This window comes from Hypanus sabinus, chromosome 26 (genome assembly GCF_030144855.1).
Source record: "Hypanus sabinus isolate sHypSab1 chromosome 26, sHypSab1.hap1, whole genome shotgun sequence".
NCBI classification, from domain to species: Eukaryota; Metazoa; Chordata; class Chondrichthyes; order Myliobatiformes; family Dasyatidae; genus Hypanus; species Hypanus sabinus.
The window spans coordinates 33,686,118-33,708,205 of NC_082731.1; the positions used below are offsets into that span (position 1 = coordinate 33,686,118).

The 22,088-nt window shown below is 49.1% G+C and overlaps 1 protein-coding gene across 1 annotated transcript in view; it reads right to left on the reverse strand.

The window, feature by feature from the left end:
* Positions 1 to 8,489: 8,489 nt before the first annotated feature.
* spred3 (sprouty related EVH1 domain containing 3) overlaps positions 8,490 to 22,088 on the reverse strand; it is a 115,494-nt gene continuing 101,895 nt past the window's right edge. The window contains exon 6 of the mRNA XM_059951314.1: positions 8,490 to 21,952. Within this exon, the coding sequence (XP_059807297.1) occupies positions 21,260 to 21,952 (693 nt within the window). The 3' untranslated portion in view covers positions 8,490 to 21,259. The remainder of the gene's footprint in view (positions 21,953 to 22,088) is intronic.

The following is a 22,088-nucleotide window of genomic DNA, read 5'->3' on the forward strand; positions in this document are numbered from 1 at the left end:
ATTTCTACAGGTGATTCGAACCGGCTACATCACCGTCTGGTCTGGGGCTGGGGCTGGGTGGGGGGAGGGAGGGGTGGCTATTGTACAGGATTGGAGTAGGCTTCAGAGAGTTGAAAGCTCAGTCAGCTCCATCACGGGCACTAGCTTCCGTAGTATCCAGGACATCTTCAAGGAGCCGTGTCTCAGATAGGCTACGTCCATCACTAAGGACCCCCGATACCCAGGACATGCTCTCTTCTCATCGTCACCATCAGGAAGGAGGTATAGAGGTCTGTAGGCACACACCCAGTGATTCAGGATTTCTGAATGGGCATTGAACCCATGAACACTACTTCACTACTTTTTTTTAACACTACTTATTTCATAGAGATACCGACTGTAATTCACAGTTTTTTTCCCCTATCATTATATACAGCTGCCGCAAAGTTAACAAATTTCATGACGTGCTGGTGATGTTAAACCTGATTCTGAAAGTCACTGGCTGTACTCCACCATCACTGCAGGACTCCAGGACAAAGAAATGTACAGAAGGATCATTTCTGACACTGCCCATTCTGCAGACTGCCTGTCTCAACCTCTCCCTTCTGGAAAGAGCTATAGGGCTATTGAAACAAAAACTTCACGCCATCTTTAAAGTTTCTTCTCCCGGGCAGTTAATCTGATCAACCATTCTAGTTCATCTAGCACTGCACTAAAGCCACTTCCAACCACTTGATACAATGCTGTTTACATGGTAAATGCATTTATCCACATTTTATTCCATATTCTTCCTTTCACAGGTGCCCTCCGCTTTACGCCACTTCACTTTTACGAAAGGCCTACATTAGTCATCTGTTTTCACATTACAAAGAGGATTTTCACTTCTATGAAAATTTTTCCCATATAAGTTAATGGTTCTTCGCTTTACGCCATTTCGGCTTAAGAAAGGTTTCATAGGAACACTCTACCTTTGTAAGGGGGGGGGGGGAGACACCTGTACCTCTAACTTTATGTTTTTTAAATCATTCCTTATTCTTTTCACTTGTTGTATGTTGTTTTTTTTTGCTGCAGGTCGTGCCCTGACCAACACACCACTGCTAATTCCTCACACAGTATTGTGCAAAAGTCTTAGGTATATATATATATATCTAGATAGATAGATATATACAGTATATATACGGCCAGGGTGCCTAAGACTTTTGTACAGGGCTGTGGTAATTTTATGTACTGCACTGCAATGTTGCTGCTAAAAAAATCAAATTTCATGATATATGTGAGTGATGATACACCTGATTCTGATCTGGGCCTCTATTGTGGACTGAGAGTGGAAGGGGGCAGGAAGAGGGGAATCATGGTTGGAGAAAGGGGAAGGGAGAGGGGAGGGAGCGGGAAACACCAGACAGGCATTCTATAACAATCAATAAACTAATTGTTTGGAATCAAATGACCTTGCCTGGTGTCTCAGGACTGGGTGGGTCACCACCTGTGCCAACCCACCGCCCCCCCAACACCCCTGGTAGTTCTGGTACCCCTGCCACCTGTCCCTCACCCCTCCCAGAAGCGCTCCACTCTCGCCATTCACAACAAACTTTGCTCCTGCCAGATTTCCAAGCTCGCTCTCGACATTGTAAGTGTGCACTCAGTGACCGCGTCATTAGTTACGCCTGTACGCCTGCTCGTTACTGCGAGTACCTAATCAGCCAATCATGTGGCAGCAACACAGCGCATAAAAGCACGCGGACACGGTCGAGACCAAGCATCAGAATGGGGAAGAAATGCGACTGTGGCCTTGGAATGGTGCCAGACAGGGTGGTCTGAGTATCTCAGAACCTGCTGATCTCCTGGGATTTTCATGCACGACAGTCTCTAGTTTTGCAGAGAAAGATGCGAGAAACAAAAAAAAACACAATTCAGTGTTCTGTGGGTGAAAACACCTTGTTAATGAGAGAGATGAGAGGAGAATGGCCAGACCGGTTCCAGCTGACAGGGAGGCGCCAGTAACTCAAGTAACCATGTGTTACAACACTGGTCCTCCAAGGGGGCCATGACCTTTTCATAGTTCGGAGGCTTGTGTGCCTCAGCGACTCAGAAAGCTATGTTGCCTGGAGTTAGGGCTTTATGCTTTGGCTCTTGGGAGGGTCACCCATGCCAAACAGGTCAAAGGGCAGAGGGCATATAAGGTTCAGGGGTTCAGCTAACATCTCTGACTGGTAAAACAAAATTGTTATGAAATCAGCAGTGAAGAATCCTTCTACAACTGAGTGTGACGGTATTCCTGAGTCTCCGCCCGGGACTTGTGCGACTGACAGGAGTGAAAATCGAGAGGAAGCAACTGACATAATGGAGGAAGCCCTGAGATGAAGGACCATCATTAATGCTCTAAACACCAGGGACATAATGGCCTGGAGTAATTAGGACAGTGGCATCTGGGAGAGCATCTCTGAACACACAATGCGTGGACAGGCAGCAGAAGACCACACTTTATAGGAGGCAGCTAATAAAGTGGCCACGGTTTGTCTGTGGAAAGACAGTTGATGCTTGATCCCGGATGAGAAGAGGCCTGTTTATGCAGGGGCCCAAAGGAGATCAGGCACCAATTAAATTCAGGACTGAGACCGGTGGGGTTTTTTTTTGGTCTAAAGCAATCGGAGTGGGCTGGAAAAATGGACGGGATTAGTCCCAATCCAACTGTCGGAGCAGGTTCGGGGCTCCCTCCACCTGCTCTACTTGTGATATTCTGATCATCAATGGGAAACAAACTGCATCCTCAATCCCACTCCATATCCAGATGAATACAGAATCGCTCCAGATATCAGGTGTATTTTACAGGCTATTTCCAGTTACAATATACGTATGAACATTGCCACTGTATCGAACTTTCTGAAGAAAATAACCGTCAGAGGGGGATAATCATTAGAGAGGGAGAACTGTCGTGGGGGGGAACCGTCTGAGAGGGAGAACCGTCGGGGGGGGGAGAACCATCGTGGGGGGGGAGCTGTCGGTGGGCGGGGAAGAACCGTCAGAGAGGGAGAACTGTCGGGGGGGAGAACCATGGGGGGAGAACCGTTGGTGGGGGGGGAAATACCGACAGAGAGGGAGAACCGTCAGAGAGGGAGAACCGTCGTGGGGGAGGAACTGTCGGTGGGGGGGGAAGAACCGTCAGAGAGGGAGAACCATCGGGGGAGAACCATGGGGGGGAGAACCATCGGGGGGGGAGACCATCGGGGGAGAACCATGGGGGGGAGAACCATCGGGGGGGGGAAGAAGATGTTTTTCCTTATCACTTTCTGTGTAAAAAAAACTTACCTCTGATATCCCCCCTCCTATATTAAGCTGGAGAGTTTTCTTTGGACATCAGGAAGGATACAGGGAGCAAACGCACATAGAAAACGTACAGCACAATACAGGCCCTTCGGCCCACAAAGCTGTGCCAAACACGTCCCTACCTTAGAAATTACTAGGCTTACCTCTAGCCATCTATTTTACTAAGCTCCATGTACCTATCCAAAAGTCTGTTAAAAGACCCTATCGTATCTGCCTCCACCACCGTTGTCAGCAGCCCATTCCACACACTCACCACTCTCTGAGTAAAAAATTTACCCCTGACATCTTCTCTGTACCTACTCCCCAGCACCTTAAACCTGTGTCCTCTTGTGGCAACCATTTCAGCCCTGGGGAAAGCCTCTGACTATCCACACGATCAATGCCTCTCATCATCTTGTACGCCTCTAACAGGTCACCTCTTATCCTCCGTCGCTCCGGGGAGAAAAGGCCGAGTTCACCGCACATAACTTGGGCTTTTAGTCTCTGGAGCGCCGGAGGCTGAGGGGAGATCTGATAGAGCTTCACAAGATTACGAGAGGCAGAGATAGAGTGGACAGGGAGTATCTGTTTCCCAGGGTCGAAACCTCTAATACCAGAGGGCATGCATTGAAGATGAGAGGGTAAGTTTTTTACTCAGAAAATGGTAGACGTCTGGAATGGGCTGCCTGTATGACGGTAGAGACAAATACATTAGAGATGTTTAGATAGGCACATGGATGTGAGGAGGATGGAGGATATGGACAAGGTGTAGGTAGGTCGGGGGGGGGATTAGAGTTTGGGCGTTTTCGATTTGCCTCTTAGCTGGTTAGACACAGCACTGTGGGCCGAATGGCCTATTTTATGATGTACTGTTCTATGTCCTATGTTCTATAACGCCCCCCCCCCACCCATCAGTGGAGAACCAAGAAAAGGGGATGAAGCTGATTGAGAGCAAGGGGCGGAAGATACTGTAAACTGACGGGGGACTCGGAAGGAGTAACTTGTAGAGGGTAGGGGATTGACTTGCAGAGGGCCGGTAGGGACAAAATTGGTCGTCGCTCTGTGTCCTTACCGTTGCGTGATTCGTGCTAGGTCCAAGATCCCCTGTCGTCCAGGGGCACCCCTTTCTGTCCCCCTGGCCCGACCCCCTCCACGGGACACTGCTGCCCCCGCCCCCTGGGATCTCCTCACCTTCTCGGGTACGCTCGCCTTGCCTCGCCGACCGGAGGAGAGTTGTCCAACAGCAACGGTGCGTTCTCTCAGCGCTCGCTCTGGAACGCGGCCCCCCGCTCGGAAAACAACATCGCCGGCGCCGAAACCAGGCAGGAGCCCAGGCACACGGACCAACGGCACAGGCTGGAACTCCCAGTACCCAGTCTGCTGGTGGAGCCCCGCGACCACCCTACTGCCCCCGCTGCCGCTTCCACTGCCTGACCCAGTGGAAGGGTCGGGTGGGGAGGAGAATACCCCTCATCAGCGGTGTGGATAGATGAGTCAACATGTTGCCCCAGGAGTGGCTGGAAATGTATAGACCGTAAAGGAACTTCGGTAAAGGAATAACAGTCAACGCCTGGATGTTTATTGTTAATAATTTGAACTTAATTGTAAATAAGTCTTTAATCCTTGAGTAAAGTTTGAGAGTCAATTAATATTTTATTGTAAACATATTTAATTTGAATAGGAACAGAGAGCCAACACATAATTTATTGTGAATAACTTTATATAATGTATAAGGACTCAGATTTAACGAATGGTTTTTTTTTTCCACGTAAATGACTTTATTTTGTAATATTCCTGAATAAAGTATTTTTGGAAAGAAAAAAAAATGCTGCCTGACCCATTACGTTCTTCCAGTTTTTTTTTTATGTTTAAAACCCACGTTAATTGCTGTGAAGTCCCGCAGCTTGTAACCAAACCCTACCCCTCTCCCCTCCCCGCCCCGAAGCCAGTCTTTGGGATTTGACTGTAAACATCCACATTTGAAGAAGCCCCTTGGACATCAGTGACCCCCTCCTCATCGCCGCCCATCCGTGACCGCAGATGCATTCACATTTTGGGACACGCCCTGTACACCCCGCGGCGTTGCTGGAACTAACCTCGATCGTGGACGGTCCTTCGGCGGGCAGTTCACCCACCAACCCATTGGGGGAGGAGGCTGGAACAAGGGTGGGAGGGGGATCACATGGTCATAAGGAGAATGTGCAGACTTCTGTAGATGCACTGGGCAGAGTATCACAGCCCAGTCTGGAAACGCCAGTGTCCAGAAATGGTCATGTCTATAGAAAGTGACAGCGACCGCTCAGTCCATCACAGGCAAACCCTCCCCACCATGGAGTACAGTCACATGGAACACTGTCACCAGAAAGCAAGAACCTTCACTGTCCAGACCAGGCTCTCTTCTCCCTACTACCATTGGGCAGGAGGTACAGGAGCCTTAGGTCCCACACCACCAGGTTCAGGGACAGTTATCACCCCTCAACCATCAGGTCCCACACCACCAGGTTCAGGGACAGTTATCACCCCTCAGCCATCAGGTCCCACACCACCAGGTTCAGGGACAGTTATCACCCCTCAACCATCAGGTCCCACATCACCGGGTTCAGGGACAGTTATCACCCCTCAACCATCAGGTCCCACACCACCTGGTTCAGGAACAGTTATCATCCCTCAACCATCAGGTCCCACACCTCCAGGTTCAGGGACAGTTATCACCCCTCAACCATCAGGTCCTACACCTCCAGGTTCAGGGACAGTTATCACTCCTCAACCATCAGGTCCCACACCTCCAGGTTCAGGGACAGTTATCACCCTTCCAGCATCAGGCTCTTGAACTGGATACCTTCACAGCTCTGAAGTGATCCTACAACCCCATTTTAAAGAAGTCTACAACTCGTGTTTCAGTATTACTTTTTCTTCTTTTGCACACTGCTCGGTTGTCGATCTTTTCTTATGTGTAGTTTTTCATAAATTCTTTATTTTCCTATCAATGTCTGCAAGAAAATGACCCTGCCATTGTTCGGGTTGGCTGTTCCCCTTTAACGCTCCGTTCTCCCTGATTATGCCCTAATTTCAGTCATCAGATCTCCAATTGCTGCTCGTTTACTCAATTACAGTACACCTGGTTTTCATCAGAGACTGGGAAATAAGTACGATGTTGTCACTATCACAGGTTGTCAGTTTGTTGGTCTATTCCCATGTGATTACTTTGTTTCTCGACGGCTTAGAACCGTTTGTTCTAAGTTCAGCTCCAGTTTCAAGATATTCCATGAAAACCCCTTCTCTGTGTCAAAATTCCTCCTGTTCGCTGTTCAACATTCACGTCTATGCCCGCACCCTGCACTTGGGTTCTGCTCAGTCGCTCTGTGCAACAGACTCTCAAGGTAGAGCCTGTATATGGTAACAAATACACTACGTAGGAAAGACCACCACTAATTCCAGGACATAGGCAGCCGAGATCAACTCGCCAGTGTTCTCTACCCTGGGCCGGACTTTCAAGTTGTTCCCCAGGTGTAGCCCATCTTCAAGGTGTATCCTTCCTCTCCCAACGATGAGGCCTTTGGAGCTTCTGTTGGTGATTTGGCATGTCAACAAATACACTCAAAACTCCTATAGATGTACCGTGGAGAGATTCTGACAGGCTGCATCGCTGTCTGGTATGGGGGTGGGGGGCTACTGCACAGGACCGAAAGAAGCTCCAGAGGGTTGTAAATCTAGTCAGTTCCATCTTGGGTACTAGGCTCCAAAGAGCTCAGGACATCTTCAGGGACCGGTGTTTCAGAAAGGCAGCTTCTATTACTAACCCGCAGCGTTAGGCTACATCACCCGCAGTCCGATGGCCAATGCGAGCGGTTTCACCACTCCTCAAAGGCTGCCCTGATGGACGATCGTCTCCCGCGGGTCCTGCTGGGGCTCAGGACTGCCCCAAAAGAGGAGCTAAAGTTGACCGTGGTTGGGTTGGCACACAGGCAGCCATTACTAGTGCCAGGTGATTTCATTCCTGACGCCTGGTCAACCTCTTAACAGCGTCCCACCCTCCTCAGTAAATTCAATCCCTTCTCGCCTAGCCCTGCCTCCCATCCTGGTGTACCGCACTCTTGGGCTCCTGTTGACCTAGAGTCCGCCGTAATGCGCACCTGCATCCCCTTCTGAAGCTCATTCTGCGTTTTGGAACGGGGACCAAAGAATTTTTATCTCAGGTAAGAGGGGTAAACCTTAACGTGTTTCAGCAGACCACCTTAAACCGGCCCACCAAGATTTGGAAGATTCCTCTACCATCACTGCATGACCACGAGCATGTCAATACACCTCTGGATGAGCCAGAGGCACCTGTAGTTCCTCTAACCAGAGCGCTTATCCGAGCTCTGGACAATGCCGGTTTTAGTGAATTCTGAGGGAAGGGGGTGCTGTGTAGTATAACGTAATGGAGAGAAATGTCCGTAATTCACAACCACCGATATTCATTTGGGGTTTTGCTTTAAGAGGCTGGTCTGGGGAGACGGTGTTGTTAAATGTTTTTAGCGTGCTTTTGGAGTTCAATAAAATGCGTTATGGGTTTCATTAAACATAAAATGCCTCACATCGTTTTATTTGCGAAAATCTACAGTAGAGGTAAATAGATTAGAGGCTTTTAAGAGATGTTAAAGGGACCAGGGGGTATGGAGAGAAAGCAGGTACAGGGTTCTGAGTTGGATGATCAGCCATGATCATACTGAATGGCAGTGCAGGCTCGAAGGGCCGAATGGCCTACTCCTGCACGTATTTTCTATGTTTAGATAGGCATATGAGTATGAGGAAGATGGGGTGATATGGATATTGTGTGGGTAGGAGGGATTAGTGTTTGGGAGTTTTTGAGTTGCTTTTGCTGCGGTGGGCTGAATGGTCTGTCCCTGTGCTGTACTTTTCTATGTCTCTATCAGCTTATCATCTAAACTCTTTTCATACCGTAACTTCCACTCCGGTGAAATGCCGTTCCTTGCCCCCATCCTTGAACACTTCTGATCTCTCGTGTCTCCAGGGGTCACTTTCCTTCAGCAAACTCTTTCTCCATTGCAATCCCCACTGGAGTTTACAGCCATGTTTTCCTTCATGAGCTGCAGCCATTCAGTGGGAGGTGGGCAGAATCATCTACGCCCTTCTGCCCACATCGAACACTTACACGGCGGTGAATGTCCGCTCGAATAACGAGGCCAAAAACTGACAAGTGCAAAATGTGTTTTATTATAAAAACTTTTTTTAAATACAATTTTCTTCATTTGCCACAAACCCATCATCTTCCTCACTCACATTTTTAAATAACGCTTTTTGTTTTTTTTTAAAAATGGACTCGTAACACAGTGTCAGGGACGCGCCTCTTGGTCAAACCTGCTCAACGAAGCAGGGGGTCGGCAGAGGTGCCCGAAGTCATCCCCCCCCCAACCCCACCGGGGTCCTCCTCCAGACACAAGATAGGCTTTACGATACAGAGTGTACAAAGCAGCAGGTATGGGACAATAAAATTATATTGCAACCCACAAAAGGTTCATCGTAAAAACATCGGTTGAACACCTTCAATACATGAGACGCCCTTCAGATTCTTGAAGGTACTGGACTGACATAGTGCAAGGTTGAATCAGTACAATTATATGCAAATTTCAGATAAATGCGAATCATATATACAAAATCCAGATACCTCTTTCTCCATACATATAATTATTATCTTATATAGTGTTTTCTTGCCACACCTCCTGCCCCCATCACAGGGATCCCCACGGGTTAAGTAATAACGTGTTCCCTAGTTCACCGTTCCAGTCCCGGGACACGTGTGAGACGCGTTCTGTACATTGTTACCCACGGTGTTTGGCCGGGCTGCTCCTGGCTTGTGTTGCATCGTGCCCCTTTCCCCGCACCGTCCAGCGCGCAGATCACAGGCCCGTACCTCCTTCGAGCTGCAAATGATGGCGCTGCCTCCGATCACGGCGCCATTATTGCCTTGGGGGGGGGGGTCTGGGTTGAACTTCCACCCCCTGGAGCTGCAGATTGGTGCACTGTCCTGTCCCACCCTCCCTCCCTCCCTCTCTCACCCCACCAGTCGATGATGCATTCCAGGCAGAGGGGTCTGGGAATATAACTTTCTCTAGTACTGTGCAAAAGTCTAAGGCCATTGTAAAAAAAAAATCTGGAAAGCGAAGATGCTTTCAAAAACAATGAAAAGTCTTGAAACATCGAAAAATTTACCATAAAGAGCAGTAAACAACAAAGAGCTCAATCAAATCAATACCCAGAGTGACCACCCTTTGCCTTTTTTTTAGGCATCCGTTAGTCTTGAGAGACCATGGATTTGCACCTTGGAAGGTTTCCAGGGCATTGGCCTGGGCAGGGTTTTATGGGAGACCGGCAGTTGCCCATGCTGCAAGTCTCCCGTCTCCACGCCACTGACGTTGTCCAAGGGAAGGGCAAGGGCTGATGCAGTTTGGCACCGGTGTCATCGCAGAGCAATGTGTGGTTAAGTGCCTTGCTCAAGGACACAACACGCTGCCTTAGCCGAGGCTCGAACTAGCGACCTTCAGATCACTAGACCAAAGCCTTATCCACTTGGCCACACACCGGCACCCTTTAAAATAGTATCAATTCTCTTAGGTACCCTGTTGTGCAGTTTTATAAGAAAATCAACTGGTATGTTGTTCCAGGCATCTTGGAGAACTTGCCACAGTTCTGCAGACTTTGCCTGTCTCACTTCTGTCTCTCCAGGTAATCCTAGACGGCCTCGATGATGTCGAGATCACCTTCTGAAACCATGTACAGAACCTAGCATGTCTCAGACTTTTCCACAGTACTGTATGTGCATTTGAGCATTCTGCTACTGATAAAGTCAAAAATCTATAAAGTACATTAGAACTTTTAGTACATTGGAGACAGTCAGAGGTAAATTTTTCATTCACAAAATGCCTTAGTGGTTGAAAATGATAAGGTGCCATTTTGACTGCCAGCTAATTTCAGATTACAATGCACTAAGCATAACCAATAGCATCAAAGGATCATCTGTGACATCACACAGATGATATCCAAATATAAATATATCCCAAGACATCACACTAAGGATAACCAATCACATCAAGGATACCCAAGGGCATCGGCAGGGATATCCCTTGGCACCAGTCTGCAAATATCCAGACATGGTGGTTGGTGGACTCCACGGCATCTTGCTGCAATATGACTTTGCACTGCAAGTACGCGACAATACACAGTGAACTGATGAATCAGGATGGAAGTAAGCAAGAAGTTGTGAGACAGGGATGACAGAGACAGGGAGAACATTAGAGTTTCAAATATGAGGAATGCGTCGAAGGGATAGTGAGCTGCGGACACAGATCCAGGCCCTTCGGCCCAACTGGTCAGTGCTGAACAAGAAACCCATCTAAGCGAGTCTCATTTACCTGCTTTTGGCCCACATCCCTCTAAAGCAGGGGTTCCCAAACTTTTCTTATGCCATGGGCCAATGCCATTAAGCAAGGGGTCTGTGCACCCCAGGATGGGAATGCCTGCACTAAACATTTCCTATCCGTGTACCTGCTCAAGTACTTTCAAACTGTTGTTAATGTACTAACTATTGTTAGTGTAACATAGGGTTTGGAGGCTTGCATGCCCAGGTGGCTTTCTTTGGTAACACGTCCCAGACACTGAGCACCCTTTGGGAGAAGAGGTTTCCCCTCGGGATCCTTTGAAATCACTCAAACCAGTGCTGTCCAGCTCTCGATTTCACCCAGTGCCTCTTAGATAGGGTCAGTGCACACTGACCCTATCTATGCTCTTTGGAATTTTACATAGCTCTGTACGGTCATCCCTCCTCCTGCGCCCCAACGTAAAAAGTCCCAACCTTCTCAACTTCTCTCCGTAGCTCAGTCCCTCGAGTCCCCGTAAGAGTGTGACTCTCTCCTATCTATTTTGTACATCTCTGTGGAGTCACCCCTCCTCCTACGCCCCAACGTAAAAAGTCCCAACCTTCTCAACTTCTCTCCGTAACTCAGTCCCTCAAGTCCCAGAACCTCCTTTGCCATCTTTCCATCTTAATGGTATGGCAGAGAAAAACAGCCGGACTTCAGGGGCTGCAGGAGATGGTGGAAGAGAGGAGTCAGGACAAGGGAGAGAGGGATGTACAGAACCTAAAAGCTCGAGCTAAAGGTAAGAAACCAGACAAAGGAATGGATGTAGAGCATTGAATGAACAAGTAGAATGGGAAAATGCAAAGGAGGTATATAGTAGGGTGGAGAGAGTCACCCAGCGGGTGAGGGGGGGGGGAGAAAAATAAGACACAGAGAGCAACAGGGGAGGTTGGGGGTGTAGAATGGCAGAGGACCAAAATGAATGGATAGTATCTTTTTCCCAGGGTAGAAACATCTAATCCTCCAAGAGGACCATAACCTTGTCATAGGGGTTGCAGGCTTCCATGCCTCAATGACCTGGAGAGCTATGTTGGCTGGAGTCAGGGCTTTGTGCCTGTTAGAAGGGTCACCCATGCTAACCGGGTCAAAAGGCAGAGGCCAGACCAAGAGTGGTCCACCGGTCCTCCAGGTTCGGGCTAACAACCCTGACTAGTAAAACAAAACTGTTATGGAAACAGCAACAAAGAATCCTTCTACATCTGAGTGTGACGGTATTCCTGTGTCTCCACCCGGGACTTGCAGGACTGACAGTAGTGAAAACCGAGAGAAAGTTACTTACACGACGAAGGGTGCCTTGAACACCACCAGAGATGGAGGACTTTCATTGCTGCCCTAAACACCAGGGATGTAAGGGGCAAAAAATAAGAAATGTCTAATATAAGAGGGTATGCACTGAAAGTGAATGAAATAGGTTCAAAGGGGATGTGAAGGGTAAGATTTTTACTCAGAGTGGTGGATGCCTGGAATGGTGGTAGAGTCAAAAATGATGTTTAAATAGGCACATGAATATGAGGAAGCTGTAGGGATATGGACATAGGTGGGATTAGTTTTTGGGTTGTTTAAAATTTACTTTTTAGATGGTTTGGTGCAACATTGTGGGCCAAAAGGTGCTGTTCAATGTTGACAGAGAAGATAAATTAGTAATAAAAAGAGAGAATGAAAGATGAATAAGGGAGGTGCAGGTTAGAAAGAGAGAGGCAGATAGAGGTGAGAAGGAAGCAAAAAAGGGTTCCCAGGACTAGTGTTTGGGTAAAGAGTGAGATCGAGAGAGAATAAGGCAGATGGGCATCAAAGGAGGCCGAAGACCATAAGGTGCGGGGAGAGGCAGAGGGGATGAAAGGGAAGAGCGAGGGAGGGATGTTGAGGTGATTGGAGTGAAATGTTGAAGGGGGAAATGGATGGTGTGAAATTTGTGAAGAGTTGTTAGGAGGGAATGAGTAAGAGGAGGGGAGATGGTAGGAGGTGTAGGTGAGGAGGGAGGGGGAGAGTTGATGCGTGGCTTGCAGAGATCAAGTGAGGGGAGAGATGAGGAAAGGGTGGGATATGGATATAGGTGTTCTGGAGTAAATGGGGGGGGAGTTGGAAGGAGGGAATGATGAGAGAGCAGAGAGTAGGGGAATGAAGAAGATGTGGTCTCAGGTGGGAGGATGAAGATGATTTGCAAAGGAAGACAATTAGAGAGAAAACGGGAAAGTACAGTTTGATATGGGTAGGGAGAAGTTATAACAGAAAGAAATGAAAAGAGGACTTAAGGGGGCAGGAGAACAAATGAGAGAGGAAGGAGGGAGAGGGAGGGAAGGAAGGGAGAAGGGATGGCACCAAGCAAAGTTAGCATGGACATCAAAGATATAAGGAAGAAGGTGGTCGACATTGTACAGGAGAAGCTCATGGGAGGGATTCAGAGCCAAACAAAACAGTTACGGAAACAGCAATGAAAAATCCTTCAGCATCTGTGTGGGACAATATTTCTGAGTCAGGGACTTGCATGACTGACAGTAGTGAAGACCAAGCTATTGTCATGATGAAGGAAGCCCTGAAAACTACCAGAAAAGGGGGGACCTTCATTGTTGCCCTAAACACCAGCGGCGTAACGGTGAGTGAGGAGGTAAATACTAGGGTACACAGGTGGATATAAGAGGGTAGTGGTTGGCACAATGTGCACAACCAACGGTGGCCAATGCCAATGCCATGGACATTTGTATATGGTGAGTTCTATGACATCAATTGCTTCCGGTTAACTATTGAGAACCCCAACTCACAACTAAACTCCGTTAGACAAACAAGGACTTCACTCACCAGCTGAGCTACAGGTTTGACTGTTGAAGGCAACACCAAGATCCCGAACATCAGAATTTAGCCACTATTCCTTGTTTTCTTTTCAATATCCTTCTTGATCTCTCTCCTCCTCTAGGGGTTGGATTCATGGTCCCTTCTGCATATTTTTCTCAGGAAACACCTCTGCAAAGTGTGTTAGGGGTGTCAGGTACTACCTAAACACAAATATACAACTGCAGATGCTGTGGATCAAAGAATACGCACACAACGCTGGAAGAACTCAGCAGGCCAGGCAGCATCCGTGAGAAAAGAGTAGCCAACATTTCGGGCCGAGACCCTTCATCAGGAATAGGGGGGGGGGGGAAGAGAGGGCCGAAGCCCAGTAATAGAGATAGGAGAGGGGGTAGGGCCTAGAGGCGTCAGGTGGAAAACCAATCAGAGGAAAGCTATAGGGAGAGGGGGAGGGGATAAGCATGAAAGAACTGTAGAGATAAAGAAGTAGAAAGTTGAAAGGGGAGAGAGGCAGAAAGGGACTTGGGTTTAGTTGTTTACCTAAGTGTTTAGTTGTTATTGTGTTAAACGCAGCAGCCCATTTGGTGCCCAACAGGATCGCAGGTAGGTTTTTCTTGCGGCCAGGCTGCTGCTGGTTGAGGAACAGATGCTGGTCGGGCCATTTCCTTGCCTTCGCATAAAACTAACCCTTTCCCACTGCTGTAGCACGAAGCTAACCGGCTGACATGGAGCCTTGCTGCTGGTCTCTCAGTCGACACCGTCAAAAGAGCACGAGCATGTCAGAAAAAAATATGAACTCAATTATTTCTGTAGAAAGACTAATTGTGATGCGCCGTGCAGAGTATGTGAGGTAGGACGTCAACCCATTTCTGATGAAGGGAGAGCACGTTGAGAGCCCTGCCTGCCAGTGTCCACGGCACTCAAAATATTGCCAGGGATCTTAGATTAATCGCCCGGACCCTGCCATAATCGATAAGAAGCTGGGAGGGAGAAGGAGGTAACAAAAAATTGCACTTTGTAATTCTTGGGAGCTTTCCAAGTGTTATTGGTGGGAAGTTTGAGAATGTAGAAAAAGTTTTTTAGAGAAATTATCCAGTTGGAGAAGAAAACGCAGAAAGTGGTGGAAAGTTTTTCTGGCAGTGCTTCAGAAGTGTCTAGACAAATACTTCAGATCACTGAGGCTGAAGACGAAGTGCTGGAAGATCGGATTAATATAGAGAGGTGCCCATTGGTTGGTGTGGACCTGCTGGGTCAAATGACCTGACCCGATGCTGTAACCCTCTCTGCCTACCAGCCTGTTGCTTTCCCTACTGGTTGTGTTCGTGTGACAATTGGGCAGTTGGTAGAGATGTGTTGGTCATGGTGCTTCTGGTAGGTAAATTGGTGAGGATGGGCCAGTTAGTGTTGACAGGTCATTATGCAGTGGGACTGGCTGATGAAGATGGGCCAACAGGTGGGGATGGAGATCAATGATGGTTTGTCTGGGTGGTGATAATCAATCAGTGATGAAAGGATTGGTGTTTGACGATGGCCCAACCAATAGATTTTTTGGTGAAGTTGTTGATGTGTGAAATGCCAGATGTAAAAGGTGGATGAGGATGATGGAAGCCGTCAGTGTTGGAACAACGTTGGTCAGTTAGTGACAGTGTGCCAGATCAGTAAAGGGAGAGTAGTGAGGGGGGAGTTGGGAATAGTGAGTCAGTGATGGTGGGTGGAGTTTGTGTCTTGACATTGGTAGGGTAGGTCAGTGACCGGAGGACAGTGATGATGGAGAATTGGTGAAGAACAATGGAGTGATGGTAATGGGGATTGTAACAGTGGAGTGGTGATGGTGATGACGACGGTGTTGGTCATGGTGACAGTGGTGGAGACTGTGATCGTTATGGTGATGGTGTTGGTGATCTTGAGCTGATGGAGATGTTGACATTGATGATGACAGTGATGGTGACTAATGATGAAGGTGATGGAGATGGTGGCAGTGGTAGTGATAGGATGATGATGGTGACTGTGATGATAACAGTGATGTTGACTGTGACGGAGGTAATGATGGTGATGATGACTGTGATAGTGATAAGGATGTCGGTGACGATGACAGATATGGTGACGAAGATGGAGATGACAGGGACAGATATGGTGATGGCATTGATGATGGTGGCAGTGACAGGATGATGACGGTGACTGTGGCAGTGACGTGATAGTGGTGTTGATGGTGACAGATATGGTGATGAAGATGACAATGACAGATACGGTGACGAAGACAGTGATGTTGATGATGATGATAGTGACAGATACGGTGATGGTGATGATTACAGTGACTGTAATGGTGATGGTGATGTTGACAGTGCTGGTAACAATGACGTTGATGGTGATTGTGATGGTAGCATAGTTGGTGATGATAACAGTGCGGGTGATGGTGATGTTGAAGGTTGGTGGTGACAATGACAATGATGATGGTGATGATTACGGTGATGGTGATGTTGAAAGTGACAGTGATGATGATGGTGATGTCGGTGACAGTGATATTGATGGTGATGGTGCCAGTGATGATGATGGTGACGATGACAGTAACTGTAATGGTGAAGATGGTGACGAAGATGGCGATGATGACGGTAACAGTGATGATGATGTTGATGGTGACGTTGACGAAGATGGTGATGTCGATGACAGTGATGTTGAAGGTGATGGTGATGATGAGGGTCATGGTAATGATGATAATGATGATGGTGACAATGACAGTGACAAGAGACGGTGATGGTGCCAGTGATGACGATGGTTACAGTCACCATGACAGTAACTGTAATAGTGAAGATGGTGACGAAGATGGCGATGATGACAGTAACAGTGATGATGTTGATGGTGACGTTGACGAAGATGGTTATGTCGATGACAGTGATGTTGAAGGTGATGGTGAGGATGAGGGTCATGGTAATGATGATGATGATAATGATGATGGTGACAATGACAGTGACAAGAGACAGTGATGGTGACTGTGATGATAAGGGTGATGGTGACGGTGATGATAATGATGATGGTGATGGCGTTGTAATCACAGAGGAGATTTACTAGAATGTTACCTGGGTTTCAGCACCAAAGTTACAGAGAAAGGTTGAACAAGTTAGGTCTTTATTCTTTGGAGTGTAGAAGGTTGAGGGGGGACTTGATAGAGGTATTTAAAATTATGAGGGGGTTAGATAGAGTTGACGTGGATAGGCTTTTTCCATTGAGAGTAGGGGAGATTCAAACAAGAGGACATGAGTTGAGAGTTTAGGGGTAACAGGAGGGGGAACTTCTTTACTCAGAGTGGTAGCTGTGTGGAACGAGTTTCCAGTAGAAGTGGTAGAGGCAGGTTCGGTATAAAGTAAAATTGGATGGGTATATGGACAGGAAAGGAAGGGAGGGTTATGGGCTGAGTGCAGGTAGGTGGGACTAGGTGAGAGTAAGCATTCTGCATGGACAAGAAGGGCCGAGATGGCCTGTTTCCATGCTGTAATTGTTATATGGTAATGATGATGTTGACGGTGACTGTGATGTTGATGATGATGGTGATAGTAATGGTGACAATGATGATGTTGATAGTGACTGTGATGTTGATGATGATGGTGATAGTAATGGTGACAATGATGATGTTGATGGTGACTGTGATGTTATTGGTGATGGTGGATACAGTGATGGTCTGCTAGTTGGTAATGGATGTGTGGAGATGTCTGTTCTGGTGTCGGTGAAGATCTCTGCTGGACAGTTGTGGTGGGACAGGACAGTGACATTGATCAGAGATAGGGTGGACCCCTGTGTTGGTGATGAGCAGATTAGTGGTAAAAGGGTCACTGGTGATGGGACAGTTTGATAGCGATCTTATCAACGGGCTCTGGTCCTTTATTCTGGTCTGGGTCAATGTCAAGGGTCAGTCAGTAATGGTGGGCCTGGTCCATGAACACGGGCTGTGCGTGTGGAGTGGGTCAAAGAGGGGTTGGGGTGTGCCAGAGGGGTTGGGGGAGTCAGAGTGATGGTGTGTCTGTCATGGAATTGCCAAATCTCAATGGTGAGTGTGTGTGTACGTGAGGTGAGCATATAAGTATGAAGGTGTGTACGTGAGCATGTAGGTGTGCATGAGGGTGTGGGTGGGTGTATGTGTGTGTGAGAGAGTGTTTTGTATGTTGTGTGCGTAGGTGCGTGGACAGGAGTGTCAGTGTGTGTGATGTGTGTGTGTGTGGGGGGGGGGGTAAAGGCATGTATGAGGCCTGACGATGTATGAGGTTTGGGTGAGGTATGGGTATTGGGTATGTGACAGGTCAGGTGGATGACGAGGTGGTTGGGGGATGGGTGTTGGGTGGCTGATGAGGTGGTTGGGGGATGGGTGTTGGGTGGGTGATGAGGTGGTTGGGGGATGGGTGTTGGGTGACTGATGAGGTGGTTGGGGGATGGGTGTTGGGTGGGTGACAAGTGGGGGATGGATTTTGGATGGGTGATGGAGTGTTGGGTGGCTGATGAGGTGGTTGGGTGATGGGTGTTGGGTTGGGTGATGGGTGATGTGTGGGTGACAGGGTATTGGGTGGGGGATGAACGTTGGGTGGGGTTTGGGTTAAGGGTGACCAGGTGGATGGTGATATCAGATCAGTGTTGGTGATTTAGCCATTGGGAACAGTGACCAGTATGTTTGAGGGTGCATGTTTGTATGCAGGTGTGGGTGCAACACAAGCCCATCACCTTAGTAGCCAACAACACCCTGATCTGGTCTCCTAGAGGACAAGCAGAGCTCTCTGGACACATGTATTAGTTCCATCCCTCAGTGGGCGAGTCCCAAACTCTCAGCTGAAGACCAACTCTAAGAATGGCTGTTGGTGCTCTGGCACCTGAAACATCTTTCACTGCCACAGGGAGCAATGTAACCCCGTCCCTCCCGTAACCGTTACCCAATTAATCCAGCGGGGATACTATCCCTTTGGGGCACATCACTTCAGAGGAGCCTCAACCATCAGCACTGGGGTCTTTATTCTCCATCCATGGAGAGAAGCCATCACAACTAAGGTAGCATCTCATCTCTGTGGTCTGGCTCTCATTCTGGAAGCTTCTAGGGGATTCTAGGTCAATGTCTTTTCACACGAGAGAGAGAGAGGGAAAGCATAATTTCAGTTTAGTAGCGTTCCTCGGTGAGGAATTGTGCACTTTTCCCGTGGGGAAGGACAGTCAGCCCAGAGTACTCAAACCGAGTATTAAAATTGATTTAGTACAGAATATTATGGTCAAATATTAATATAAAAGCTCTATTAAATATTAGTGAATTCCAAATATTATTCTATTTTGGAAGTGAGAATCATCTTTGACATATTCTCAACTACTTGGCCCCACTTTGAAAACAAGCATTAATACTGAGAACTGTTAAGCAGATTGCTATTACCAAATATTATTTGTAAGATTAGTAAGTTTAGCAAAGATTCATACTGAATATTAATGGTGTTACTATCAAATACCGAGTGCTATTAACAGATTAACAACACTGAGCAGTGGAAGGAGGTCCGTTTAGAAGATGAGGTGAGGAAGAATTTCTTTAGCCAGAGAGTGGTGAAACTGTGGAGGCCAAGTCATTGGGTAGATTTAAGGCGGAGCTGATAGGTTCTTGATTAGTCAGGGCAGGAAGGGTTACAGGGAAAGGGCAGGAGATTGGGGCTGAGAGGGGAAAATGGATCAACCATGATGGAATGACAGATCGGACTCGATGGGGTAAATGGCCTTATTCTGCTCCGAGATCTTATGTTAAGAACACAAGTGAAATATTAATATAAATATTAACTGAAAATTAACCTAGGTGTGAGAATGCTCAGTCTAACTGTTAGTAATCGGGATAAAGGGAAGCAAGTTGAAAAAAAGAGAAATTTGACTATTGTTTGGCCCAAATGTGATGGAATTAAGTGAAAGGTGATTAGTACAAACCCTCACATCTACAGAATGTGTGCAACACTACAGATATTACTCCATTACTGATGCTAAAACAACTGTGGGAGGTGGGGGGGGGTGATAAAAAGCTGTCCATTTCCCCAGGTTTGTCCAAGCAGTCACAAGTACCTATGGATTCCTGCCCCACACTGCCAGTCCAGTCAGTAGAGCAGTTTCCCAGCCCTTCTTATGCCACGGACCAATGGGTCCATGGACCCAGGTTGGGACCTCCTACTCAAGTGGGGTCCGCGGACCCCTCGGTTAATGGTCGGGGTTCATGCCATAACAAATTTGGGGAGCCTTGCAGTGGAGGTACAGGTGCAGATCAGGTTCAAAACAGTTGCACATTATAAGCAGCCACCCATCACCAATCACACCGGGAAACCACTAGTTTCGTCTTGACCAACCCACGAAGACAAATCAAAAAGATCCCTTCTACAGTCCCACAAGCTATCCCCAAATGCCCCACATCTGGATCACGCTGCCTCTGTAGCCCACTGCAACTGGGGAAAAGCATCACCCAACCCTGAGCAGGCCATTCAGTCTATCCCAGTTTGCACCCGACTTTCACACAGCAGCCCTATCGATCCCAAATCTGCCCCTCCCTCCCCTCCTCTCCTCTCCCCACAGCCCTCGGTGGCCAGGCAGTGGAGAGGACCTTTTGAGGTCCATCCAAGATGGCAGACTGATTGAATCCAATCATACTACCTCACAAAGAAGGGGTAGAGTTAGATCCCAATGTATGCCACCTCACAAGGAATGGGCGAAGGTTGAACCCCATGTGAACGACCCCAATGGTTTTTCGCTCTCTTTGCATTACTTATTTAATTATATATATATACACATATTTATTATTGTAATTTATATTTTTTAACTGCTGCCTCAAAACAGCAAATCCTACTGTGGTATTAAATTTGATACTGAGTGTGGGCGAGGAGCAAGAAGGGTACATTCACCATCCCACACCGTCACTTCCAGCGAAAGTTGAACAGTTCTGGCCACTGCGGAAATCCGCCACGCGGACCACGGTGTAAAGTGGGTGGGACGAGGGGAGGGACTATTGAGCTTGCACGCCGGTCTTCGATTGCAGCTGTGTGTCAGGTCGGGACGAGGGGGCAGACCTTAGGGCACGTGTGAAGGGGGGGGGGGAAGGCGGAGAGGTAGGCGTGCCTGCCGGAGGGAGGGAGGGAGACCGAGATAAAGCACCTTCATGCAAGAGGCGGGCCAGGTGGTGGGTATGTACAATGGGAGAGAGCCCGCGTCCCTGGAGCGGGACCCAAACCACTGGACAAGGGAACACTGTTGCCCACACTGATCTGCTGTACAAAGATAGATGAACCGCAAGTATATAAACGAGGAAAAGGATTCCACAGAACTCTTCCCGGAGCTCAGGGGCAACCGCGTTACTGTAGCAGTGGAGGAAACCAGGACCTCCCAAAACCGGGCTATCCATTAGAATAATTTCACCAGGTACAAATCAAGGATTAAATCAGATTCTGACGCTGGCCCATCAGTCGGACCCTGGGTGGGTAGGGGTCAGTTTGTGAGGGGGGAACTGACTTCTAATGACAAGGTACCACCTTATTTAAGTGCATCACACAAGACAGACTGACTTCTAAAGTTAGCCCCCGGTGTCCCATGGACGAGGGGTGCAGTCAAACCAACGCTGCCCTCTCCGGTGCCCGGGTCAGTAAAGACTGGCTGAGGTGAGACAGACGCACAGCCTCAGACTCCGCCACGCAGCCGTCCAGACGTTTCCGCGGGGCGGCGGCCGCCGCCGCCCAAAGCGCCCGCCTCGCTTCGCTTCGCCTTGTTGGAGCCCGCTCTGCCCGGGCGGCCGCTCAGCGCACGGCCTTGTGTTTGCCCCCGCAGCAGCCCCAGCGCTCGCCGCAGCGGTGGCAGGCCTGCAGCGGGAGGTAGCAGCACATGCAGGGGGCGAGGAGGGAGAGGGCGGCCAGCGCCAGCCAGCGGGCGCAGAAGTGGCGGCTGCTGGTGTCGCAGGAGCAGGGGTCCGAGTAGTCGCCCTCCGAGTCGGCCATGCAGTGGTAGAGCAGGCTCTCGGCGCACCACATGCAGCTCAGCTGGTGCACGCAGCGCTGCCCGGGGTCGGGCGCGTCCTGGCAGCGGCCCCGCCCGTTCTCCCGGTCGCGGAACACGCCGCGGCAGTAGACGCAGCGCGACGGGGCGGCGTCCTCCTCGGCGGCGGCGGCGGCGGCGGCGGCCGAGGCCGAGGCCGAGGCGCCCGCTTTCTTCAGGCAGGGCGAGGCGGCGGCCGCGGCGGCCCCGCGGACCCGACAGGCCGGCGAGCCCCGCGGTTCCCGACAGGCCGGGCGCTCGGCCAGGCCGCCGGCGCCCTCCCCCGCCTCGCCCTTGGCGAAGTGCACGCTCAGCTCCGGCTTGTCCCGCTCGCCCGGGGCGCCGTGCAGGGCGGCCCTGCGGTAGTCCTCGTAGCCCTTGGCCACCCACGGCTCCTTGCACGGGTTGATGGCCTCCAGCTCCTCCTCCTCGTCGGGCCGGGGCGTCCTGCCGGGGACCTGGGGGCACAGAGCACAGCGGCAGGTCCTGACCACTTCGACTGGACGAGGGGGTAGGGAGCGGTGGGGTTGGGGATGAGGGGGTAGGGTAGGGTGCGGTGGGGATGAGGGGGTAGGAAGGGGTTGGGGTGGGGTA